Source organism: Meriones unguiculatus, chromosome 7, assembly GCF_030254825.1.
Source record: "Meriones unguiculatus strain TT.TT164.6M chromosome 7, Bangor_MerUng_6.1, whole genome shotgun sequence".
NCBI lineage: Eukaryota > Metazoa > Chordata > Mammalia > Rodentia > Muridae > Meriones > Meriones unguiculatus.
Window position 1 is genome coordinate 36,887,383 of NC_083355.1, and position 22,674 is coordinate 36,910,056.

Genomic DNA, 22,674 nt, shown 5'->3' on the forward strand with positions numbered 1-22,674 from the left:
AATAAAATAAACCTTTAAAATTTAAAGAAGAGTAAATAAAGGAGTGATATCAATTTACATCTCTCTAGTAGGACATATAAGTTTACTTTTATAATCTGTCTTTCTCGGTCTGCTGTGAATGGGCATAAGCCTTAACTCCTCCTCAGGGGTCTAGAAGGATCCCTCACTTCCACCCTGCAGTCAACGCTTAAGGACTGAATGAACTTCCTAGAAGGAGAAATCCTTCTGGAAATACTTGCTCTCTCTGACTGAATCAGTTCGAACAGTTTGGAAAGCCCCAAGTCACCTTTGCCCTCTACTTCCCGTTGTACTCTGAGCCTTGTTCCTTCTTTTAGAACTGGCGTATTGAGTATCGAGTAGTCAAAGAACGACATTATGAGCTGTAACCTGGGACTTCCTGATCCTCTTACTTTTATAAACAGCAAGGCAGGGCAGGGACCCGTGAGCAGTCCGAAGGCCAGCTGTATCTGCTGGAGGATGAAGCCGTTTCCTACTGCCCTCTCCTTCCTCATTCTTGCAGCTGCTCTCGGATTCTGGGCACAGATCATACATGGTGAGTTCATGGTAACTGGAAGTCTTGGGAGAAGCCCCAGAAGGGCAGTGTTGAACGCTATGAATAATCTCTACCCCAGGCAGAGCAATGGAATTCACTTAGTACAGATCTGCCTCTGGCTACAGCCTCTGGATCGGTGGTTCTCAACCAATGGGTCATGACCCTTTTACCCTTTTGTGGGGTTAAATGGTCTTTTCACAGGAGTCACCTAAGGCCATCAGAAAACACATATATTTACATTACAGTTCATAACGGTAGAAAATTGCGGCTATGGAGTAGCAATAAAATAATTTCATGGTTGAGCTCACCACAACATGAGGAACTGTATTGAAAGGTCACAACATTAGGGAGGTTGAGAACCACTGCTCCGGGTCTTGGTACACAGATGACTTGCTTCCATTTAGAGAAGCAATTATTATCCTCTTTCATAGCCAGAATTATTTGACAACTTCTCCTAGCTAATCCTAGCCAACACTTTCATTAGATCAGAAGAACTATAATTAAATTGTAAAATTGTGGAAATAAACATAAGGCTCTGTGATGCTAGGACTATTAGACATCAGTTAGTATAAAACCATCTTTTTTTTTTTTTTAAGGCATTGGGAAAAGCCAGGCAAATGGCTCACCCAAGCTGAGTTTATAGAGGTAGCTTAGCGCTCCACACAGAGAGGTCCTGTGAAATAAAAGAATGCTTTCCCTGACTTTTCTGAGAAAAAGAGGTGCGCCATGCACCACAGAGCCGAGGAGAATATTGGACTTGGGCCGGGAGGGATAAGCAATAGAAACAGAGAAAGGCGTGTCATATTCTTTGTCGGGGATACTGGGAAAGAGGCAGGGCATAGTGCAGGTACAGCTGAGACATCCTAAACTGAAGAAGTCTAGCAGACTTTGGATACACGGACGCTCTCTAATTGCCCAGGATCTAACTCCAGGAAGAGTTAGGGCAAAGGAAAGGCCAGCATGGTGTTTGAGGGTGAGATAAAGGCAGAGGTTGGGCACAGGGCTCAGCATGAGTTGGATTGAACCCTTTATTAAGAATCAGCTAACCTCTGCCTAGTCTCCAGACTTAAATTATCTCAGAATTCCATAAGATGCAGAAAACAAAATACGACCAGTAGAGTCACCTTGCTGTTCTCTTTATCTCATGATAATATATTTACCACTCCCTGTGTGCAAGGCAGCTGCTGTTCAGCTTTATAGATGTTGATTCATTCCTCCTCCGGAGTAAAAAAAAAGAAAAAGAAAGAATGGAAGTTCACCATTTTTGTAGAAAAAAAAAGTTACAGACAAGCAATTTTGCATAGCTTTGTATATCATTTTACAAACCAGAAAACTGAAAACCGAAACAGAGAAGCCATCAATAACTTAAGACTACAAGCAGTAAAGGACAAAATTAAGAGGCAGGTTAGTAATGATTTGTTTAAGAAAAGAAGATGCTATTTAAGATGTACTTTGGAAGCTGTGGTTCTCCTCCTTCCTGGGGGGCTGTTGGCCATAGCCTACAAAGACAGGAGGAGCAGAAGGCGAGGCACAGGACTCGGAAGCCCCTGTGTGGGAACAGCCTTGGGAACCTCTTCAGTGAGATAGTTCAACTTTATTCGGGAAGAGCAAAGGCTATATACCCCTTGGGGAGTGGAAGGGATCCTTCCAGGTTAGGTGTACATAATTGGTTGGAAGTAGGAATTTCAAGGACAGTTGATTTGCATTAGGCAGCACTCTCCTGTCATATGAGTGGGAGCACAGTACCTAATTATCCTATAGAGGCAGGGAGGGGAGAGCTAGCCAAAGGCCACATAACAGATGTGGTTAGGGGCTTCTATCCCTAAAGACCAGATGACGTGAGGCAGAGAGTAGGAGGCCCTGCTGGGGAGAGGAGGTCCTCCGTCCAGCACTGAGTTCAGAATGGTTATCCAGAGTGGGAGGACTGAAACCTCAAACAGCAGGGTCCTTCCAACAGAGGCCACTCATATCACATCAAGCATGTTAAAAACCAGCCATACACCTTACTACACACAATTCATCCGCAACTATTGAAGAGATATTACAAAGGGCTAGCTGTCTTTTCCTAGTTAGCACAATGTAAATTCCCAATCCTTTAGCAACAGTCTTTGGGCTTAGATATATTTGAGGATGCAGGATTATTCTGGATTTCAAAAAGTGATACATTGCTGGACATCACTTAACATCCCTGATGATTTCTACAGTGTATCCTTTATTCAGATGTTTATATAAACTTAGACTATTAAGAGCCTCATTTCACTTTAAAGGAGTTTGTGCTTCAGAGTCAGAAGAATGTTTTTTTCTTTTTTTAATTAATTTTTATTTTTTATATTAATTACAGTTTATTCACTTTGTATCCCAGCTATAGTCCCCTCCCCCCTTCCCTCCCAATCCCTCCATATCTCCTCCTATGCCCCTCTCCAAGTCCGTGGATAGGGGAGGTCTTCTTCCCCTTCCATCTGACTCCAGTCTCATCAGAACTGGCTGCATTGTCTTCCTCTGTGGCCTGGCAAGGCTGCTCCCCCATCCGGGGGAGACATTCAAAGAGCTAGCCACTGAGTTCATGTCAGAGACAGTCCCTACTCCCCTTACTAGGAAACCCACTTGGATACTGAGATGCCATGGGATACATCTGAGCAGGGGTTCTAGGTTATATCCATGAATGGTCCTTTGTTGGAGTATCAGTCTCAGAAAAGAACCCTGCACCCAGGGTTCTTTTGGCTCTGTTGCTCTGTTGCTCTCCTTGCGAAGCTCCTGTCCTCTCCAGGTCTTACTATCTACCCCTTCTTTCCTAAGATTCCCTGCACTCTGCCCAAATTTTGATCAATCCTCACTTAGAAAGACAAATGAGATGGACACTGGAAGAAGGAGAAAACAGGAAACAGGACAGGAGCCTACCGTAGAGGGCCTCTGAAAGACACTACCCAGAAGTATCAAAGCAGATGCTGAGACTCATAGCCAAACTTTGAGCAGAATGTTTTTTAAAGATCCCAGAAAAGTCTCATGACACCAAAGGGGACAAATGGGCCTAGAGACAGACCTGAGTACCCAAGTGTGTGATGGCAGTCAAGCATCAGAGCCTGCCTGCCTTGGCAAGAATGAGGGTAGAATGAGGGTGCGGGTGACAAGTGGAGATGCTGAGACACTGACACTGCTCTCTGCGCTCTGTTTCTTCCAGCAACAGAGACAAAAGAAGTTCTGAAGGCAATGGAAGGACTTGAACCTCGAGTGTTTCCCAGGGGTAAATACTTCATTACGGCTTGTTTTGAGAGGCACCAGATGGTTGCATTGTCATCCCTGGTGACAGAATAGAACAAGGACACGAGGGTGGGTGGGAATGCTCTCCAGAAATCACCAAGGATGTTAAGGAATTTCCAGCAGCAACTCCAGGAAGATCAGGATGGGCCATGACTATTCCCTGTGCACTGATCTGCCCACTCGGGGCAGAAGTTGCTTATAGCTGATTCGATTGGCTTCCCTTCTATGGACACACTCTTAGCCCTATCGTGGTCCACTTTAGGCCCATCCAAGGGTGTGAAAGGAGATGACAATGAATGCAGAGTGAAGAGGAGGCATCCTCTGAGTCAGGGGCCTTCTCAACCCCCACCACACACACACACACACACACACACACACACACACACCACACTCTTGAGAGCAATGACCTGGCACCTGAGTGGTCCTGTGTCTTCCTACAGGATTTGCTATAGCTGCAGACTGCTGCTACTCCTATGCCTCACGGATCCGGTGTTCAAGATTTATATATTATTTTCCAACCAGTGGTGGGTGCATCAAGCCAGGCATCATGTAAGTGTCAAACTCACTCATTGTGTGCTATGGAGAAGGGGAACCTCCAGGATCTTAGATGACCTGGTGGATAGGCTTTTTAAAAAGGCCCATCCTTGGATCTCACCAGGTGAAAGGGAAGATACTTCAGGGTGTAGAGAAGGAGACAGCAGGCAAACGGCTGCCTGAGTTACTCCATGATCCTTAGAGAATCTCACGGACCTAGAGAGGGCACCAGAGAGGGAATGGTGCTCAGCTACCTCCTGGAAAAAAAACAGACTGTTGAGTCAAAATCAGAGGGTCCAGAGGATGGGAGTCCCCTTCCCTTTTTACTAGAGACCTCTGTAATCTTTCCTCTCTTTTTTTCAATTCAGCTTTATCACCTATAAGGGGAAGCAAGTCTGTGCCGATCCTAGTGATCAAGAAGTTCAGAAGTGCATAGCAAGCCTGGAGCCAGAGCCATGACCACAGACCTACAAAGTGTCTTGAGAAAAAGGGTGAATAGTGCTAGCCACTGTCTTCCCCAATTACTGCTTAAAAAGCTCTGAGTGTTTGTCTTTATAGATATATAAAACATTCATGTTTCTGTTCTGCTTTAAAGCATCACATCTAGCTTTGTCACAGAGGGGAAACTTGGCTGTGCCATGGCTGGTGATCTGAAAACTGAGAAGTGTATGAAAGGCCTGAAGCTGACCCCAGTGACTGCACATAACATTTGATTAAGATAAAAAGGGCAAGGGCTGGAGAGATGGCTCAGTGGTTAAGAACACTGCTTGTGCTTTCAGAGATTCTGGGTTCAAATCTCACTAACATGGCAGCTCAAACTATCAGTAATTCCATTTCCGGGGGGGGAGGAACTGATACCCTATTCTGCCCTTTGATTAACAGTATTTACAGTATTTTTAATGAGTTCAGCTTACCCTGGCTAGAACCATCTTGAGCTGTCACCATCATGACTGTGCCAGAAAGACTCTTTGAGTATTCCTGCATAGTTTCTCATAAGATTACTAGTGGATAAACTGTAAGAATGGTCTGTGGGCCGTTGGAATGCATCTGGCTCTGATATTTCTCTAAGGCAAGCCAGGCACATTCAACTAGGATGAAATCGATTCTGCCTTAGCCCGTACATATGCCTGCCTTTGTGAGGACCCAGCTGATCTTCCTGCTACCCGAGATCAGTACACCCACCAATAAAGGGTATCGGGAGCCCATCCGTGCAGCCACAGGTCCGTCTGCCTCTTCTTCTTCAGTTTCATAAGACCGTGGGCTGAAATTGGGCTGTTGGGGGGAAACATATCTCACTCACCTTGAATCTGCAGTAGAAGAGAAACAGAGCCAATCATGTAACTTTGGATCTTTTCTTTCAAAACAAAAGATATAATTTTTAAGACAACATTTTTAAGGTGCTAAGAACACAGCTTATTCCAATGCAGACTTCATATCGAAGGTGTATATTCCCACTACTGAGGGAACCATTAAACTGATCTAAAAATCTTTGGAGGTTGCCCTTGTTTGATGGGGTCCTCAATTCTCTTCCATTGATCAGTTTGGTTTTTTTTTTTATCATGCTATCTTTATTACTGGGGCTCTGTAAATGATAATCCCTTCAGCAGGGTTTCTGTTATTCAGGGATTTGGGGTTATCTAAGACATTTTGTGTTTCCATATGAATTTTAAGATTGTTTTCAAGTTCTGTGAAGAACTGCATTGGAATCTTGATGGCGCTTGCATTGAATCTATGGATTATTTTTGGTCGGATGGACATTGTCACAATATTAAGCCTACCAGACTGCGAGCATGGGTGGTCTCTCCATCTTCTGGGGTCATCTTCAATTTCTTTCTTCAGTATTTTAAAGTTTTCATTGTACATGCCTTTTGCTTTATCGGTTAGGTTTATTCCAAGGTAATTTTTTGTGGCTCTTGTGAGTGACATATTCCCCCTGGCTTCTTTCTCAGTGTGATTGTCATCTGCACATAGGAAGACTACTTATTTTTTTATATGTACATGCTGTATCCTGACACTTTGCTGAAAGTGTTTATCACTCTGGGAGTTTTCCAGTGTAGTCTTTGGGGTCTTTTATGTATAGAATCATATCATGTGTAAATAAAGATAGTTTGACTTCTTCCTTTCCTGTTTGTATCCATTTTTTCTCCTTCTCTTGCCTTACTGAGCTGGCAAAAACCTCAAGCATTATACTAAAAAGAAGTAGAGAGAGAGAGAGAAAGAGAGAGAGAGAGAGAGTGTGTGTGTGCCAATGACTTATTGATTTTAGCAGAAATACTTCCAGCTTGTCTCCAGTTGGCATGATATTGGCTACAGGCTCATTGTTTATTTCCTTTAGTACACTGAGATGGTGTCCCCTATACCCTAATGGCTTTGGGGCTTTAATCACGAAGAGCTGCTGGATTTTTATCACAGGACTTTTCATGATCACATGGTTTCTCTCATTGAGTCCATTTCTGCAGTGGATTACATGTATTGATTTATGTATGCTGAACATCCCTGCCAGTCTGGGATGTGGCTCTTCATGATTTCAGAAAACAGGTTATTTTTCAGCCCTCATTTGCTTAAACCACACTGTTGTCCTTTGGTGCCTACCTTGATCCATCAAAAATCTCATATGGATTTTGGTTTCTTCATAATTTTTTTCTTCTAACAAAGAGAACCCTGGGTTTTGCTTTAATATTATTCTGTGTTTCCAGTCACACCATGGAATTCATGGTAGCTACTTCATTCTAAGGAAAGTTCTTCCAGAACCTTCTAACTTTTCTTTCAATTCAGAGAAATTATGCTGGACCTGCCAAAACCAAAGCCGTCACACTGTAACACCTCCTTCTTACGTACGCCAGAGTTCATGGCCCCTTGATAGCAGAACCCCTGTTTCTCTCTTCCTTGAGCTCATTTTTCATTTTGCTAGAATGTACGCTTGAACTTCCTTTTTCTGGACAAGATGACAAAGGCAGCACTCTCCCTTGCCCCTGGGGGACCCAGGCCAGGAGCATTCATCTCCCCGGCTGGCCATGTTTGTACCCCTTTCCAGAGCTTCAAATCTAGCACCAGGGTTACAGGCAACTACAACAAGAGAGGACTTGCTCTGTGACAGAGAATGATGGCACCAGCCTTCAGACGAAGCAGCTCATACACCCAGGACCAGCACCCCTAATTACAGTGCCCAGGAGAGAGGGCAGCATCCACACCAGCTGGGTAGACCATGCTGTTGCATTGGAACTGGACTTTGTAGATCCTGGTGCTTCTCCCAAGCCTTCCTGACAATTCCGGGCATGACCCCAAATCTTCTAAGTGACTTTTTGCTTAAATCAACCAGATTCAGTTTCTACTCCTTTGCAACAAAAGAATTACAAACTAATAAAAGGATAAGCTTTCTAGGACTTTGAAGTTCTAGCTGTTTTTGTTTAAATTTGAAGAAGGAGTTGGCAGAATCTAAAAGTCTGCATTCAGACCTCTTAGGATACTGCAGACATCTCTAGTTATGGTCTAGCAACTAATATAAGCCCCAAATTCCAAAGCCAATTAATTTTTTTTATTCCTTTTAGACATTTTAGAAGATATTAGGTCCTTATCCTTGATGTGTGTGTGGTGTGTGTGTGTGGTATGTGTGTGTAAATTTGTTGAGTGAACTTTAAAATAGTGATGATGAAGCTGGGTGTGGTGGCACACATTTTTTAATCTCAGCACTCAGGAGGTAGGGGCAGGTGGATCTCCTGAGCTCGAGGCCAGTCTGGCTGAACAGAGGAAACCCTGTCTGGTGGGTGGCAGGCGGTAGTGACAGCTAAATACACCTGAGATGCCGAGAGCCTGGTAATTACGCGGTCCTTGAAGCTGGATGACAGTCAATGTAGCCCACAGTGGCTGTCTCACTCCTAGGGTCAACAACGGCTTGTTACTCAGGCCATAAGGCGGGTGCCTCAGTAGTCCAAATCTGATGCTGGAAGCCTGGGAGCTTCCTGGACAGCCACTCGTGCCTGGTCCACGATCAAAGCTTAGAAGCGCTGGGTTCTACCGTCGATGACGGAATCAGCGGCTGCAGCAACAAGGGAAAGCAGCTGGATGGTAAGAAGGAAGCCAAGCCATGGAAAGGCAAAACAGTCATGACCTCCTGAGCCTCCTACATCCACCTCCCCTGTAGGGGATGATAGGCTTATGCCACCACATATGGTGTATGCGATGCTCGTGATCAAAGTCTTCATGTGTGATAGACAAGTACTTCGCAAGGGAGCTACATCCTTAGCCCTGATTTCATTGTTTTACTTCGTCCTGCTCACCATGAATTTATTTCTTGTTTTATATCTCTTTTCGTGAGGTCCCATTTGTCAAAAATTAGCCTTATATTCTGAGCAACTGGAGTCCTAATCAGAAGGTCTTTGCCAATCCCTGTTTCTTAAAGTGTAACCCATATTTCCTCTAGCAGTCTCTGGACCATTTAGAGTTGATTTTTGTACAAGGTAAGAAATGAAGACCTAGTTTTATTCTTCTACATGCAGGCATCAGTTTTTCAAGTACCATTTGTTGAAGATGCTGTTTTCTCTCCAATGTGTATTTTTGCATATATGTTTTTGAACCTTTTTTTTTTTTTGAGATGGCTCTATAGTATATTTGAAGTTGGATATAGTAATAACCTCAGCATTATGCTTTTTGCTAGTCAGGCTCTTTTGTGCTTCCGTATGAATTCTCTCTTGTAGCTTTCAATATGTTTTCTTTGCTTTGTATATTTAGTATTTTGACTGTGATATGATATGGGGATTTTCTTTTCTCTGCGTGTCTGTTTGGTGTTTTGTATGTTTCTTGTACCTGGACAAGCCTCTTCCTAGTTGATTACCAAGAACTTGGAAAATTTTTCTTTTATACTTTTGCTGGAAATGTTTTCTATGCCTCTGCCATGAGATTCTTCTCCTCCAGTGCTTATTATTAACAGATTTGTTCTTTTCTATAGAGATCTCACATGTTCCATGCTAAAGTTATTTTTATAAAATTGTGTTTGTTTCTCAGTTTCTCTCTTACCCTGGCTAGCATTAAAATAATTTAGATAGGGCTATTATATCTGTTTAACAAGCTTCACAGCACAACAACTGAGCAGTTATTACTCTATTTTTAAATCCTCTTAGATAGTCTGGCTTCCTCCCAGTATAAATCCCAGAGATACTTGCACTTCATGGCTTCCTCTGATCAGCTGAATCTCCTGATATCTTCAGGACCTTTGCCCATAGCTCAATCCCCTACTCCTTCCTCTCCTAGCTCCTCCTGCAGTGGCTGTCAGGAAGTCCATCCCTAGTCTCTCCTGATGTGTCCTGGACCTCTACCTGTAGCTTAATTTGGTACTTCCTTCCTCTAACTCCTCCTTCCACGTAGGGCAGGAAGTCCAGCCCTATTCTGTCCCCTGCTCAGCGATTGGCTGTAAGCTGCTTTATTGGCATATAAGGGGACAATGGGAGAGCATTATTTACACAACATTGAGGCAGGAGATTCTCAGTGCAAGGATTACAACCAGATATGGGGGAGTACAGAAATCAGCATTTGAATTACACAATAACCTTATTCCTACATCTCCATTCTTACATTAAAAAAAATATATGGTTGACTTTGACTACATAATCCATTCCTCTCCTTTTGATCTCCTGCTGTCTATACTATCTGGTCTGTTGGTGACTGATGGTGACGCACGGGTAGGGAGGCTGAGATAATCGTGCTTCGGTCTGGAAAAGGCTTCTGCAGCTAAGGCAGAGACAGCACTGGGTGCTGAGGCCACTTTGTGCCTCAGCAGCAGTGGCTGAGGTGTTCGTGAGAAGCTACGAGGTGGCCAGTTCCTAGCAACAGTGATAGCGAAGAATCCCTTTGAGGTAGAAATGTACTGATGATGCCTCTTTTGCAGGCCTTTAGATAGAAGAGGTACCAGGTTAAGTTAGAGAGTGTCTCTGCTGGCTACTAGCCAGATGTATTCCAAGCGGCTATATCTGCTGTGGCTACAGCAGAAGGCACTTGGTAGCGTAGCATGACAGAAGCAGCTGGGCTGGTGGTACAGCAGTCATGGCCATTCTGTTTCACTGACTATAATCCTCCACTTGTACACAAAGTCTTCTATTCTGCCACCTTGCACTGATGTCTCTTCAACCCCATTCCTTCCTCTTTTAAAAATATGTGTTTAGGGCAGGAGTGACAAATTCTTGCCTGTAATTCATGAAACCCTTGTTTTGATCCCCAGCATTGATTGATACACACAAGAGAGAGGAGAAGAGAGGTGGGGCATCCTGCTATATGCTAGGATGCTAGCATCCTATGCTATATGCTAGGTTCTGCGTGAATGATAAAGAGCACATTTTTCTTTCACTAATTATTCCAAGTGGGGAGGGGAAACTAACCAACTTCCTCACTACAACGGCCCCAAGAACTACGTGATGATGGCCACTAGACCGAGCAACTGCAGAAGTGGAACCTGCCCTGCATCCAAACCATTGTGTGGATATGAACGAGTCACCATTCCTGCCTGAGGTCCAGCTTCGTTCAATAAATGGCCGGTTTAGTACACAGCATGGAAGCTACACTGTAACAGAAACCACAGTCAGTTACAAGGCTTCTACCCCAGTGAGGACATAGCCCTAAGTATTTCAAAACGAGAGCTTTAGGTCATCTCCGTTCATTGAAGCCAGCTGTCCATTCCTTTAGGTATTCTCTGAGGTTCCAAACAAAGCCTCTCTATGACAAAGTCAGAAAGCAGGAAAGACCCTAAAGGTATCCTTTTCCTGAGTTCAGAAAGAGCTATAACCAAGGACATGGCTACAGAGAACCCAAGCCAGCCAGAACTTTTTTTCTTTTTTTTGAGAACTCATCTGGGTCTCCCATGTTTCTTTAAAATTCATGGATTTCAAACTGCCTGACTTTGAACCCCCATTTCATTTACCAACTGTCAGCACAGAGGCTTTGCTTCTGAGCCTCAGACTCCCCAGATGCCAGTGTAAAGATTAAATGGGTTGATGTTCATAAACCATTAGGAACAGTGGCTAGTACACACTGAAACCATTGTCCATGTCCAGTAGAATCTTCCACTGGATTTAAATGAGCATTTCCTGGGCCTGGTAGATGGGACCTGACTTGGAGGACTCCAGACCCTCCTAGATCATCAGAGGAACAGATCCTAAGTTGTCAAGTTCCACATCTATCCAAATATTCCCTGTCTATGTCCACACAAAAGTTCTACCACATTTCTTCTACTATGTTTTTTAGTCTCCTGTTAGGCCAAACATGCCAGGCCTAATGGGAGAGGAGTGCCTGGGTCACAGCTGGTGCTCAAAATATAGATGGGGGATGGATGAGTGGGTGGGTGGGGAGGAAAGAATGAGGCAGGGATGGAGAGGAGGTCTATGCTCCAGGACAGGCTCACTTACCTTCTTGAACTCCTGGTGTGCTAAGTGTAGGGGTCATGACCCTGTTAGACCACATGTTGGGCCTCTGAACAGATTTGGCCCCCTACAATTCTCTAGCCTACAAAGGCACAGCTGTAAGGAGCTGGGAGACAACGCGTGCCGTGGCCCTCCAGTCCCTCTCCACCCACGCTGTTGCTGCTGCAGCCCAGCCCAAGTCCCTGCTGTACAGACAAAGGCAACCTTGTGACTTCCCTTTTCTATCTAGTGCCTTCTTGACCTCCACCCCAGGCCTACACAGAGCCTCCAGGACTACAAGTTCACATGATGGAGAACCTTGCCTGCTTCTAAAAACCCGTAAGAGCAAGGGGCTCTCTTCATCCCTAGGACTGCAGTCTCCGCCCACCTCCCTTCAGGACTCCAACACACTGCCTATGACATGATAGCTAGCGATGCTTATAATTCTCCTAAGAAAGTTCTCACCTGATTAAAAAAAAGCTCTCAACTGAAGGATAATTCATTTCCGCGTCTTCCCTTCAAACCTCTTACACCTGTTGCAAATTTTTTATCTACCAACCACCCTCCTCTGGTCCCAACTTTTACAAAGTTTTGTGGACTAAGGCAAGGGTCACGAGGGGACCAGAATACTAAAGGAACATCCAAGCTTCCTCAGACCCTCTCACCTCCAGTAAACAGAGGTCAAGGGAAGGTCCTGCTTCCACCACTAACCGCCCTGAGCCTACCGGGGATTAAGTGCATTTTGAGGCAGCAAATGTTAAACCTGAAAATGAAGAGGAGAAAAGACCAAGTCCATAACTGTCCAATTAAAGCAGGTTGTATTTTGGGGTGCCAACTGTCTCTCTCACCATAAGTCGGGGTTTGAGAAAGCAGCCTATGCCAGCCTCCTGAGGTCCTTGTTATAGGAGAGATACAGTGTTCCCAGGGGTGAGAGAGCCAGTTGTTATACATTGTTAAAAAAATACAAAGAAAAGGAAAGAACAAGGATAAGGATACACATTGCATGAATAGGGTGGCAAGTTTAGTGTAGGCTGAAAACCGTGTTCTGCAGTTTACATCAGATCTAAGAAACAGGAACTTCTTAATTACAAGCAGAAACCTTAACTTGCAAGTTTAAGACAGGATAAGCAAGGACTTATTCTTTAACTATTGCAAGGATTTGACACGGGACAAACAGGAACTTACTCTTCAGTGCCTTAACTGCAAACAGAACCTTTAACCTGGAAGGTGTATTTCTCTTGTTTTGGCCTTACACAAACCTGCTAAAGGTCTGCACATTCCCACATCCTTCCATGCTTCCCACCGTTCGCCTCCTAAACTCCACAGTCCGTTCACAGTAAAAACTCTGCATCTTCCACCGCTTCTCTGGAGGCTGCCTTTGACTTGGAACTGTACCCTGGAACGGTAGAAGGAACAAAGATGCTATAGGGAGCATCAGCAGACCATAGGAGCAAAAGGCAAACTCTGGACCTCAGGAGCTGGTTGCCAGATCCATCATGTTAGTGTCCTCTGTGGGCACAACTGGCCACAGCCATACAGCTAGATGAGTGTGTACTTGCAGCACCCAGGAGTCATTAACTAGCTGCAGCTAAAATTGATCCAGAAGCTGGAGAGATGGCTGAACAGTTCACAGCCAGTTAACAGTGTTCCCTGCTCTCTAGAGGACTCAAGTTTGGGACTGGAGCGCCCACACTGGGAGGATCCCGATGCCCTGAATCTTGCTCCCAAGGATCCAATGCCCTCCTCTGACTTCTGTAGGCACCTGCACACTCGTGTGCACTTAAACACACACACACACACACACACACACACACACACACACACACACACACACACGGGGTTCCTGGAATCAGTGTCATGGGAGAGCACAAGTTCATTTTAGTGTTCTTGGACTGAGATGAGAGACATTCTATTCACTAGCCACTAGACTCTGCCCTTGTGTCAATCTTCACTCTCCCTAACCCCTCCAATCCTCCAACAGAGAGGGTGGTAGCAGCAAACATAGTGAAAGCTAATGTCTCTGTTTGCGGCATGGCCTGTCTATCCCCTACTACTAGAGCTTGACAACTTGTTTACCCCTGCTAAGTGCCCACGGCCTCTGTGGATGGTCATACTGCCACCCTACTAAACGCTGACAGAGCAGCCTTGTCACACAGACTCCACTCACCTCTAGTACAGCTTCAACCCTATGGCCCTCAACTGTGCACCAGCCCTGGACTCCTCTGTTTTCTCTTTCAGCCAACACGGAGGTCTGCGGTTTCTCCTCCTTTACCACCAGTGCTGAAGTGGTCAGAGTCCAGAGATCTGAGTAATCAGAGTGAGGACGGCCGATAGCAGAGTGTGCATCTCCTTTCAGCTCTGCACTGGCTTTGCATTACCCCGCTGAGAAGATGATGGTCTCCTTGGCCTTCCTCTTCCTCCTCCTCCTCCTCCTCCTCCTCCTCCTCCTCCTCCTCCTCCTCCTCCTCCTCCTCCTAGCCATCCTCAACAGAGCATCCCATTTCTACAACCGGCAGAGCGAGTGACATGTTCCTGAAAGCCAGTGATGAGAAGGGAGAACGGGTAGCTGGCAGAAAGTTTGTGCCAAAGGCACTGTCAGATCTCTGGTCACCTTAGCCCTGGTGCCCCTTCGTGCCCAGCGTTGCTCTCAAGTTCTTTGTAAGTAGAGCTGGGCTTCGCCTGGAGCAGAAATTCTAAAAGTGGGTGCTTACATTAGGGTCCAGAATATGCTGAAAGAATGACCCCAGACTTCGAGTAGCATGCAAGCAACGAAGGGCGTTTATTCTACAGAAGTCCAGCATGGTGGGGCCACCACCTAGACAACATGGCAGCAATGGCGAGGGGAGCTTGAAGGTCCCTTTTAAAGCCAGAAAGGAGAATTCCTACTGTGGCTACGTAACCTCCTTTGGGATTGGCTGGGGCCCAAGGAGGCGCTGTGACTCGGGTCAGGACTTAGGTGCTTTTCAAATTGGTAGTTAAGCAAGCTTCTCTTCCCCAGGCCAGATGTCTTGGTGTTTCTGATCGGTTGCCCTTTTCCTGTGTTTTTTTTTTCCCCCTGCAAGTCTTAGCCCTCTTCTACGTAGCAAGAAAACGAAGCCCGTCATGGAGTTGGTCAGGCTTATTTAGCCAGGATCTCTCACTTCTGGGAAGCCACATCTCCTTAGAGCTGTGGTGGTTCTCGACCTTCCTAAACTGTGACCCTTTAATACAGTTAGCTCCTCATGTTGTGGTGACCCCCAACCATGAATTACTTTCATCACTACTTCATTACTGCAATTTTGCTACTTTCGTGAATCATACTGTAAATACCTATGTTTTCTGATGGTCTTAAGCAACCCGTGTGAAAGGGGACCATTCGATCCCTCAAAGGAGGCCTGACCCACGGGTTGAGAACCACTGCCTGGGGGGATTTTCGGATTAGAAAGAATCATGTGGGAGGGAAATGAAGCGACCATTTAAGGAATCGCTGTACACGTGTATAACGCAAGGGGATGAGGAAAGTCAAAACTATCCCCGGGTCTAAGCATAGGAATGAGTTGTTTGAACCTAGACACCCCTTCCTCTCCGTGCTGACATAGATTGCTAGAGTCATTGGACAACCAAACCTGGTCCCAAAGGAGTGAGCCAGAATGGTGTTTGAGGATCTGTGACTCCCTTGTCCATCCCAACCTCTTTCTCCACCTAAGGCTAAGTGAAGTCTGCAGAAAACAAGAAAGGAATTGAACAGTTGTGGAGCCGTGGAGAGAGGGAATTGGGACCTATGGAGAAGAGCATTTGGCCACGCCCTCCCACTTGTCTCTGTCATCACTGATGGGCCTCTGGTGGTGTGGCAAATTTAAAAAGTAAGGCCTAATAAATGTTTATTAGGCTATAATTATTATGGCGGTATTATCTAACCCCTTATCAAATAAAGACACAGGCACCTGTTGTATTTTGTAAAATAGCTTTTACCTGGGGCATCGCAGATATTAACCCTCTAAACTACCTTTACCTCCCAGCCCCAGTCTTGAGCCACCTCCCATGTTCTCCATCTCCCCCATCCACGCTGACCCGGCCATGTGCTCCTTTCCCATGCTAACCCATAGAGCAGATCTATTTCCTTCTCTGATCCTGTCTTCTCTCCTTTCTCTCCTCCTGGTCCCTCAACCCTAGCTCGCTGAAGCCCAAACCCCACCTCCCTTTCTTCTGCCAAATCCCAAGCTTCAGCGTTTTGTATTAATCAATCAGCTTTATGTTAGGTGGGAGGAGGGGGGCAAGGTTTACACAGCAAAGACAGGTATACCTGAGACTGTGCAGGGACCAGCTCTTAGAGGCCAGTAATTAGCATTAAAATACATAGCACTAGACCAAACCCCAACACTCTGGCAACAAAGGAGACACAAAAACTCTAAGTCCTTCTATGCACACGCTATGCTAGGCCCTCGCTTTCTCCTTTATGATTGCCTTAAGAATAGACTGGCCCGGCCCCACCTGTGTAAGCACATAGAGGAACAAAGGTCAAGTGCAGCCTGCAGTGTGTGCAGACTGGCTTTAGGGTGACCCCGGCTTTGTAAACCTTGCTTTGACAGTCAGAGCCATGGGGAATCACTGAGGAGAACTACATGCAGCCATTTATGCAGGAAATGTGTGTGTGTCGTGGTTGGGAAGAGACAATTGTGGCTTTGGGGGAAGTCAGTCAGTTCAGGGCAGTGGGTTCCGACTCCAAGGAAGACAAAATGACAGAAGCCTGGTCAGTCTGACGGGGCTTTCGGTGTGGTCACCAGCCACAGGCCTGAGGCCAGACTACAGAGAGATTTGTGTTCTGAATGTGGGTGCCTGGCTTCCTAGATAGCAACCTCAGCTGGTGAGTAGACAGGGAACATTAAGAACAAGAGCAACCAGCCATGGTCAGGGCGCAGGCAGCCTCACAGAAAAAGGAAACAGTTACTTCCAAATGCAAAAAAAAGTAGTCATCACCATTTTTTTTTCTCAATTATACTAATCATAGATTGAGTTTTTCTGTATTTCAGGCATCTTCTCAAATATCTTCATCATGATTCTAAGATAGAAATATCTTTTTGCACCCATTTAGGGATGAGGACATTAGACCCTAAAGAAATTAAGAAGTTACTCCTGATTAAAATCCTTTACTCGGCCAGGCCGCGGCGGCACACACCTTTAATCCCAGCACTTTAGAGGCAAGCGGATCTCTGAGTTCCAGGCCAGCCAAAACTACATACAGAGAAACCTTGTCCTGAGAAACCAAATAAAATAAAATAAAACAAAACAAAACAAAATCCTTTATTCAAGATTCTGGTCCAGCCGATCTGGACCCTGGGTCACATGCTCTCCTCCTGCTCTAACTTATCCCGTCCATGTTCCACCTTCTCATGCTCTCCCAGGCCTCAGACTCTCTCACACTTGTAGGATGGAGTCCAGATCCACCCTAGCTTGGCTGGAGTGTGACCCATACTCTCCCACACCCCGCTTTCATCTCTTCTCACTCCTTCTTTCTTTCTTATATCCTAGCTACCCCAACTGCTCAGCCCTCACTCCAGGGAGCACCCACCACCACCACCTTTAGGCCTTCCCTCATTGCTGTCTCTTTTTCTAGCTCTTATTTATCCTCTTAGCCCACTTGGGTCCCCACCACCTGCTCCGGTACATCCCACTAGGCTCTAACACTGGGTTAGGTGCCCCACTCTGTGCCCATGGCATCTCATGCCCATCCATTCTCTAGTGGACCTCATGCAATTGTACTGTTAACTTTTCACTTCCTTTACCCGCTAACTGGTCTATACTATCAAAGGATGGAGGCAGGGAGAACAGCCCAAGGGAGAACAACTGTCCTGAGAAAGTGACGTAAGAGATACAGGTGGGTGTGTCTGTGTCTTTCTACAATGTCAGCTAAATAGCAAGCTGCATCCATTTCTTTGGCTGCAGTGTGCAGCCTCCTCGGATTTTAACCCCACAGAGCCTGGCATGTAACAGGAGCTCAGCTCCTATTTGCTTAGTCTAGTCACCAGGAAACGGAAGTGAGCCAGCTCCTCCCGGTCCCTTTGCAAATGTGAATGTCTGAGTTGCTTGCTGCGCTTGATAGCACTCAGTTCAGGGGCTAAAGGTGCCACACGTGTGTCCTAGCATTTCTGTCCTTTGCTGTTTCCCCATTACCCATCACACTATCATCAGTCCCTGCTGCTGGACCTTCTCATCACCATGGGATGTGATTGATGGAAGAGGGAGGTGAGCACCACAGTCTCCCTTTCTGCTCCCTGACTCAACTCACAACGTGACTGACTCCTTCAGGAACGCCTGAGTTTGTAAAACCTCTATCTGACTGCTGTCCTCTGTACGTTGTACATACACAGTACTATGAGAAAGAACTGCGGAAGAAACTGGTAGCAGGATGCAAAGAGGCCCTTAGCTGCCACCTGCCAATGATACATTTTCCTGCAGATGAAGGAAAAAATGGATACATTTTCTGTGCAGATGAAGGAAAAAACTGGAGCAGGAACCAGATGCATAGGAAAGAAATCTATCCTAGAATCCTTTGGGTTGTGGATAAGGGTTTGGGCAGGGATCACAGCTATGTGCCACCTACCTAGCTAAAACATGTTCTTTTTATTTCTCTTTTCCAGTGTGTGTGTGTGTGTGTGTGTGTGTGTGTGTGTGTGTGTAGATGGGGCATGATCCTCATCACTCTCCCACCTTACTCACTGAGGCAAGGTCTCTCAGTCAAACCCAGAGATTCTGATGTGCTAGTCCTGCTAGCTAGATTGCTCTTGGGATCCCCAGTCTTCACCTTCCAAGGCTTGAATTATAGGTGGGCCACCACACCTACAGGGTAGTTATGTGGGTTCTAGGGATTCAAACACCTGTGCACATGCTTGAGTGGCAAGCATTTTAACCACTGCGCCATCGTCTTACCTCCTAAAACATATTTTTTGATGCCAAAAAGGCACCTTTCTTATCCTTCACCCGCTGCTATGAGCTCTGTTCTTTGCCTCACATCAATCCACCAGTTTTTTATATGTTCCAGTCCCCAGACAGACAGACAGACCATCTCTAGCCTCTGAATCTTGATGCTTCATAGAACTCTTGAATTTTCTAATCTTCTTAATTTCCTGGATCTGCTTTTTTCCCAATTTTATTTGTTGTTTGTTTGATTTAGCTTTATTTATTTAATGTGTATGAGAGTTTTGCCCGCATGTATATGTGTGTCCGGTGGTCGGAGGTCAGAAGAAAGCCTTGGATCCCCTGAAACTGGAATTGCGGATGGTTGTGAGCCACCATGTAGGTGCTGAGAACTGAACCTGGGTGCTCTGCAAGAGCAGTTAGTATTCTCAATCACTGAATCGTCTTTCCAGCCCTATTATTCCTGTATTTAAAATATATATATATATAGCCTTTATTTTAGCAGGCTAGGGTGAGATTACTCACATAACAGTTTTTAACTGTTGTGGAATCCTTGCTATAGCATCCTCACTCACTCCTCCTTGGGGTGCAATGCACGCAGAGAATGCCAGACTCGAAGATGACACACAGATCCACCTTCCAACCAGTGCAGGGTAGGAAAAGTGCATTAGGTCAGGTTGGGGATAAAGGCTTCCAGCTTGCAATAAATGACCTTAGTTGCTGATTTTATTCTTAACATTTTTGCTAGCACAAGAGAAACAATCTTGTTTTGTTTTTTTTCCCCCCCTTAGGAGTTTATTATCTTACCTTAATACCTTTGTCAAGGTCAAAGGCTAGAGAGCTACATAACACAAGGACAGACGCAAACACTAGATTTCCTTTTCTCTCTGCTGTCTGTCTTCAGCTCAACCGTTCGAAACTGACTCTGACAGAATTCAGCATCCCCCCAAAATGCTGTTGTGAGGGCAAACAAAACATGTCAGCTAAAGTTAGATGACTAAGAAGCAAATAAATGTGGTGAAGTGATCAATTCTAAAAACTGACCAAAAAAACTGAATCTGTTAAACTGACTCATAACTGCCTTGAGGGGGGCTGTGCTCGGAGACTCAGCCTGCCTCACAGGCTAACCCAAGCTCAGCCAGAGGGCCAATCAGACTCTCTCAGAGAGAACGGAAATTCAGACTCTGGAAATGCTGAGTAGTTGCTGGAGACATTCCACAGTAAGAGCCCAGGAGCTCCTGCCCGGGACCTCCAAAGCTGTGCTGCCTCCTGACCTTGCTCCAGGCTGGGGATCCAGCTCCTCTTTTAGTTCCATGAGATCCTCCAGCATCTTAACAAAAAGTAAAAGAAATAATAAGCACCTGTGAGGCCACAGTGGCATTTGTTTATTGGTTTAGGTTGGTTGTGTGTGTGTATTCAAATATGTATAAAATTATCTATCTTAATCATTTTTATAAGTGCAAATCAGTATATTCACCTGGTTTGAAGCCATCACTTCTGCTCATCCCAGAATTTTCTCATCATCTTATTCTGAGGCTCTGTACCCATTAATTACCAATTCCCCAGTCTTGCCTCCCCAGCCCTGGTTACCATCCATGTCATCATGAACTTCACTCTTCCACGTTCATCATGTAAGTGGAATTACATAGTATTCTTCCTTCTGTGACTTATTTCATGCCAAATCCCATCTTCAAGGTTCATCCATGTTGTAGCAATCAGAAAGCCATGCTCTTTTAAAGCTGAAACTACTCTGTGGTGTGTGTTTTCTACAGTCTGTTTCTTCAGTCTGTCCTTCAATGGGTCTGCAGCAATCACCTTTTTTTTTTTTTTATGCTACTCACAATCCATGGATCTTAGTTTCTATCATCTGTAAAAGCATCTTGGTGTGTACGATGGCCCATGGGTCTCCACTACACACAGGCAGGGATGCAGAAGCAGGTAAAGTACATGACTCTAACCTCAACCCTCCACTGAGGACCAGCACTGACTGCTTTTGTCCCTCCCTGAGATGTGAGCTCCTGCATCTTGTCCTAGGAATGCACCTATCTCTGCCCTATGCTCTATCAGACCTCAAGGGTTATAGCTATATATCATCCAGCACCTGCCTCCAGCTCACAACCTGACAGTTACAGAATCACCAGCAAAATTAACACACTCAAGCCTGGCTGTCTACTTGTGGAGTTGGGACGAGGGGCCAGTGGCAGAGGCCAGATTGACACAAGCACCAAAACAGTGTGAGAGTATACACCCATGGCAGCAAAAAGGACCAGACACCTTAGCCAGCACCAGGGCCAAACTCAGGGAACTGAGTTTCAAAGCCCTGTAGAACATGAAGGAAGTGAAAACAGAAAGCATAGAGCCAGGACTGGCAGATTGGAACTGAAAGGGCATTGTCTTCCCCCCTCCCCCGCTCATTGAAGGAACTCAAGTTTGCTACCAACCTGGAGAGCTAACCGAGACTGTATAAATTCAAAAGCAAATCCCACCCAGCACAGAACACAAAGCGTGCCAGAAACTCCTAGGCCAGAAGGACTTTGATTATGTTTGTTTTGAAGAGAGTCCTAGTCCTTTCAACTCGCACACTTCCTCATTCCTACACACAGGGTTATTTAAGCCCTGACCACCCTAAAGACCTCACCCACATAAACCATCTTACACAACTATCACCTTTGTGGAACACAGGTGGCCAGGGAGGGAACAGAATATAAAAGCTGTATTTATTGATTTTTTTTTCTACTATTGTATGACACAAAAGATTAGACCCAATGGAGTGAAGGTCACACGTGTGCGCACGCACGCACGATCTACTACCTACAGCCAGTGCTGGACTTAAGGCACATGGTTAAATATCACTGCCTCTCAGGGCTGAAAAGGTGGCTCAGTAGTTAAGAATCATTGGTATGGGGCTAGAGAGATGGATCAGAGGTTAAGAGCACTGGCTGCTCTTCCAAAGGTCCTGAGTTCAGTTCCCAGCAACCACATGGTGGCTCACAATCCTCTATAATGAGATCTGGTGCCCTCTTCTGGTATGCAGGTGTACATGCAGACAGAACAGTGTATACATAATAAATAAAATCTTTAAAAAAAAAAAAAAAGAGTCGTTGGTACATGTATTAGGTACTTTTCTATTACTGCGATAAAATACCATGATTGATGCAGCTCATAGAAAAAAGAGCTTAACTGGGGGACTTGTGCTTCCAGAGGGTCCACGATGGCCTAGTGGAGGTAGCAGGCCTCCATCCAGCTGAGAGCTCACATCTGGAACAAGAAGTGGAGAGAACGGGGAATAGTGTGTGGCTTTTGAAACCTCAAAGTCCACCACCAGTGACACACTTCCTCCAGTAAGGCCACACCTCCCTAGCTTCCCCAAGAACTGGGGACCAAGTGAGAGACCCAGACCTGACACCCCCCAAAATCACCAGGAACTAGGACACAGGTCACCAGTTACAGGAAGAAGATAAGAAAATTCCCTACCCAAGGAACAGGCTGGAGGTAACCACAAGAATGGGAAGGTATCTCATCTCAGGGTGGGGCATCTGGGCTGGGCAGCCCGCTGACCTGGTAGTAGAACTTTCATGGCACGGGGGAATAGCTAACACTCCTGAGATCTATAATAGCTTGCTCAATGCTAGTTAATCACAACCACTTTGTAACAAGTTTGCCCTTGCTGAACGGGTAACTGCTAAACTGTAATTTCCCAAACCTTGCTGTAACCCAATAAAAAAACCTCTTCCCCCTGAGCTCCGGGCTCTACACTCTACACTGCTGTTGTTAGTGACAGTGTGGGCCCGAGCTTGAGCTTGTAATAAAAGACCCTACTGCGTTTGCATTGGAATCGGTTCCTTGGTGGTCTTTGGTATAACAAAGAGACTTGGGTATAACACAAGCATTCAAATGTCTGAGACTTATAGGGGACATCTCATTCAAACCACCACAGTTCATCTGATATTTGAACTGTGGACATTTTTCAAAAATTCATTCTTTGAGGATTTCGTACACACACACACACACACATATAGTATTTGATATCAGCCCCATCCTCCTCCAACT

The 22,674-nt window shown here is 45.4% G+C and overlaps 1 protein-coding gene across 1 annotated transcript; it reads left to right on the forward strand.

Moving 5' to 3' along the window:
* The first annotated feature begins 344 nt into the window (after positions 1–344).
* Positions 345–6,470, forward strand: LOC110555682 (C-C motif chemokine 9-like). Its single transcript, XM_021649031.2, has 4 exons — positions 345–553; positions 3,732–3,794; positions 4,252–4,360; positions 4,714–6,470. Exons 1-4 carry the CDS (start codon positions 376–378, stop codon positions 4,802–4,804), a joined length of 441 nt encoding a protein of 146 aa, XP_021504706.1. The 5' UTR covers positions 345–375; the 3' UTR covers positions 4,805–6,470.
* The last annotated feature ends 16,204 nt before the right edge of the window (positions 6,471–22,674 follow it).

Excerpts from the sequence above, each read along its gene's own strand:
- LOC110555682 (XM_021649031.2), top strand. The coding sequence starts at position 376 with ATGAGCTGTAACCTGGGACTTCCTGATCCTCTTACTTTTATAAACAGC. Across the intron at positions 554-3,731 it reads CTGGGCACAGATCATACATG|CAACAGAGACAAAAGAAGTT; the intron begins GTGAGTTCATGG and ends TGTTTCTTCCAG. Across the intron at positions 4,361-4,713 it reads TGCATCAAGCCAGGCATCAT|CTTTATCACCTATAAGGGGA; the intron begins GTAAGTGTCAAA and ends TTTTCAATTCAG.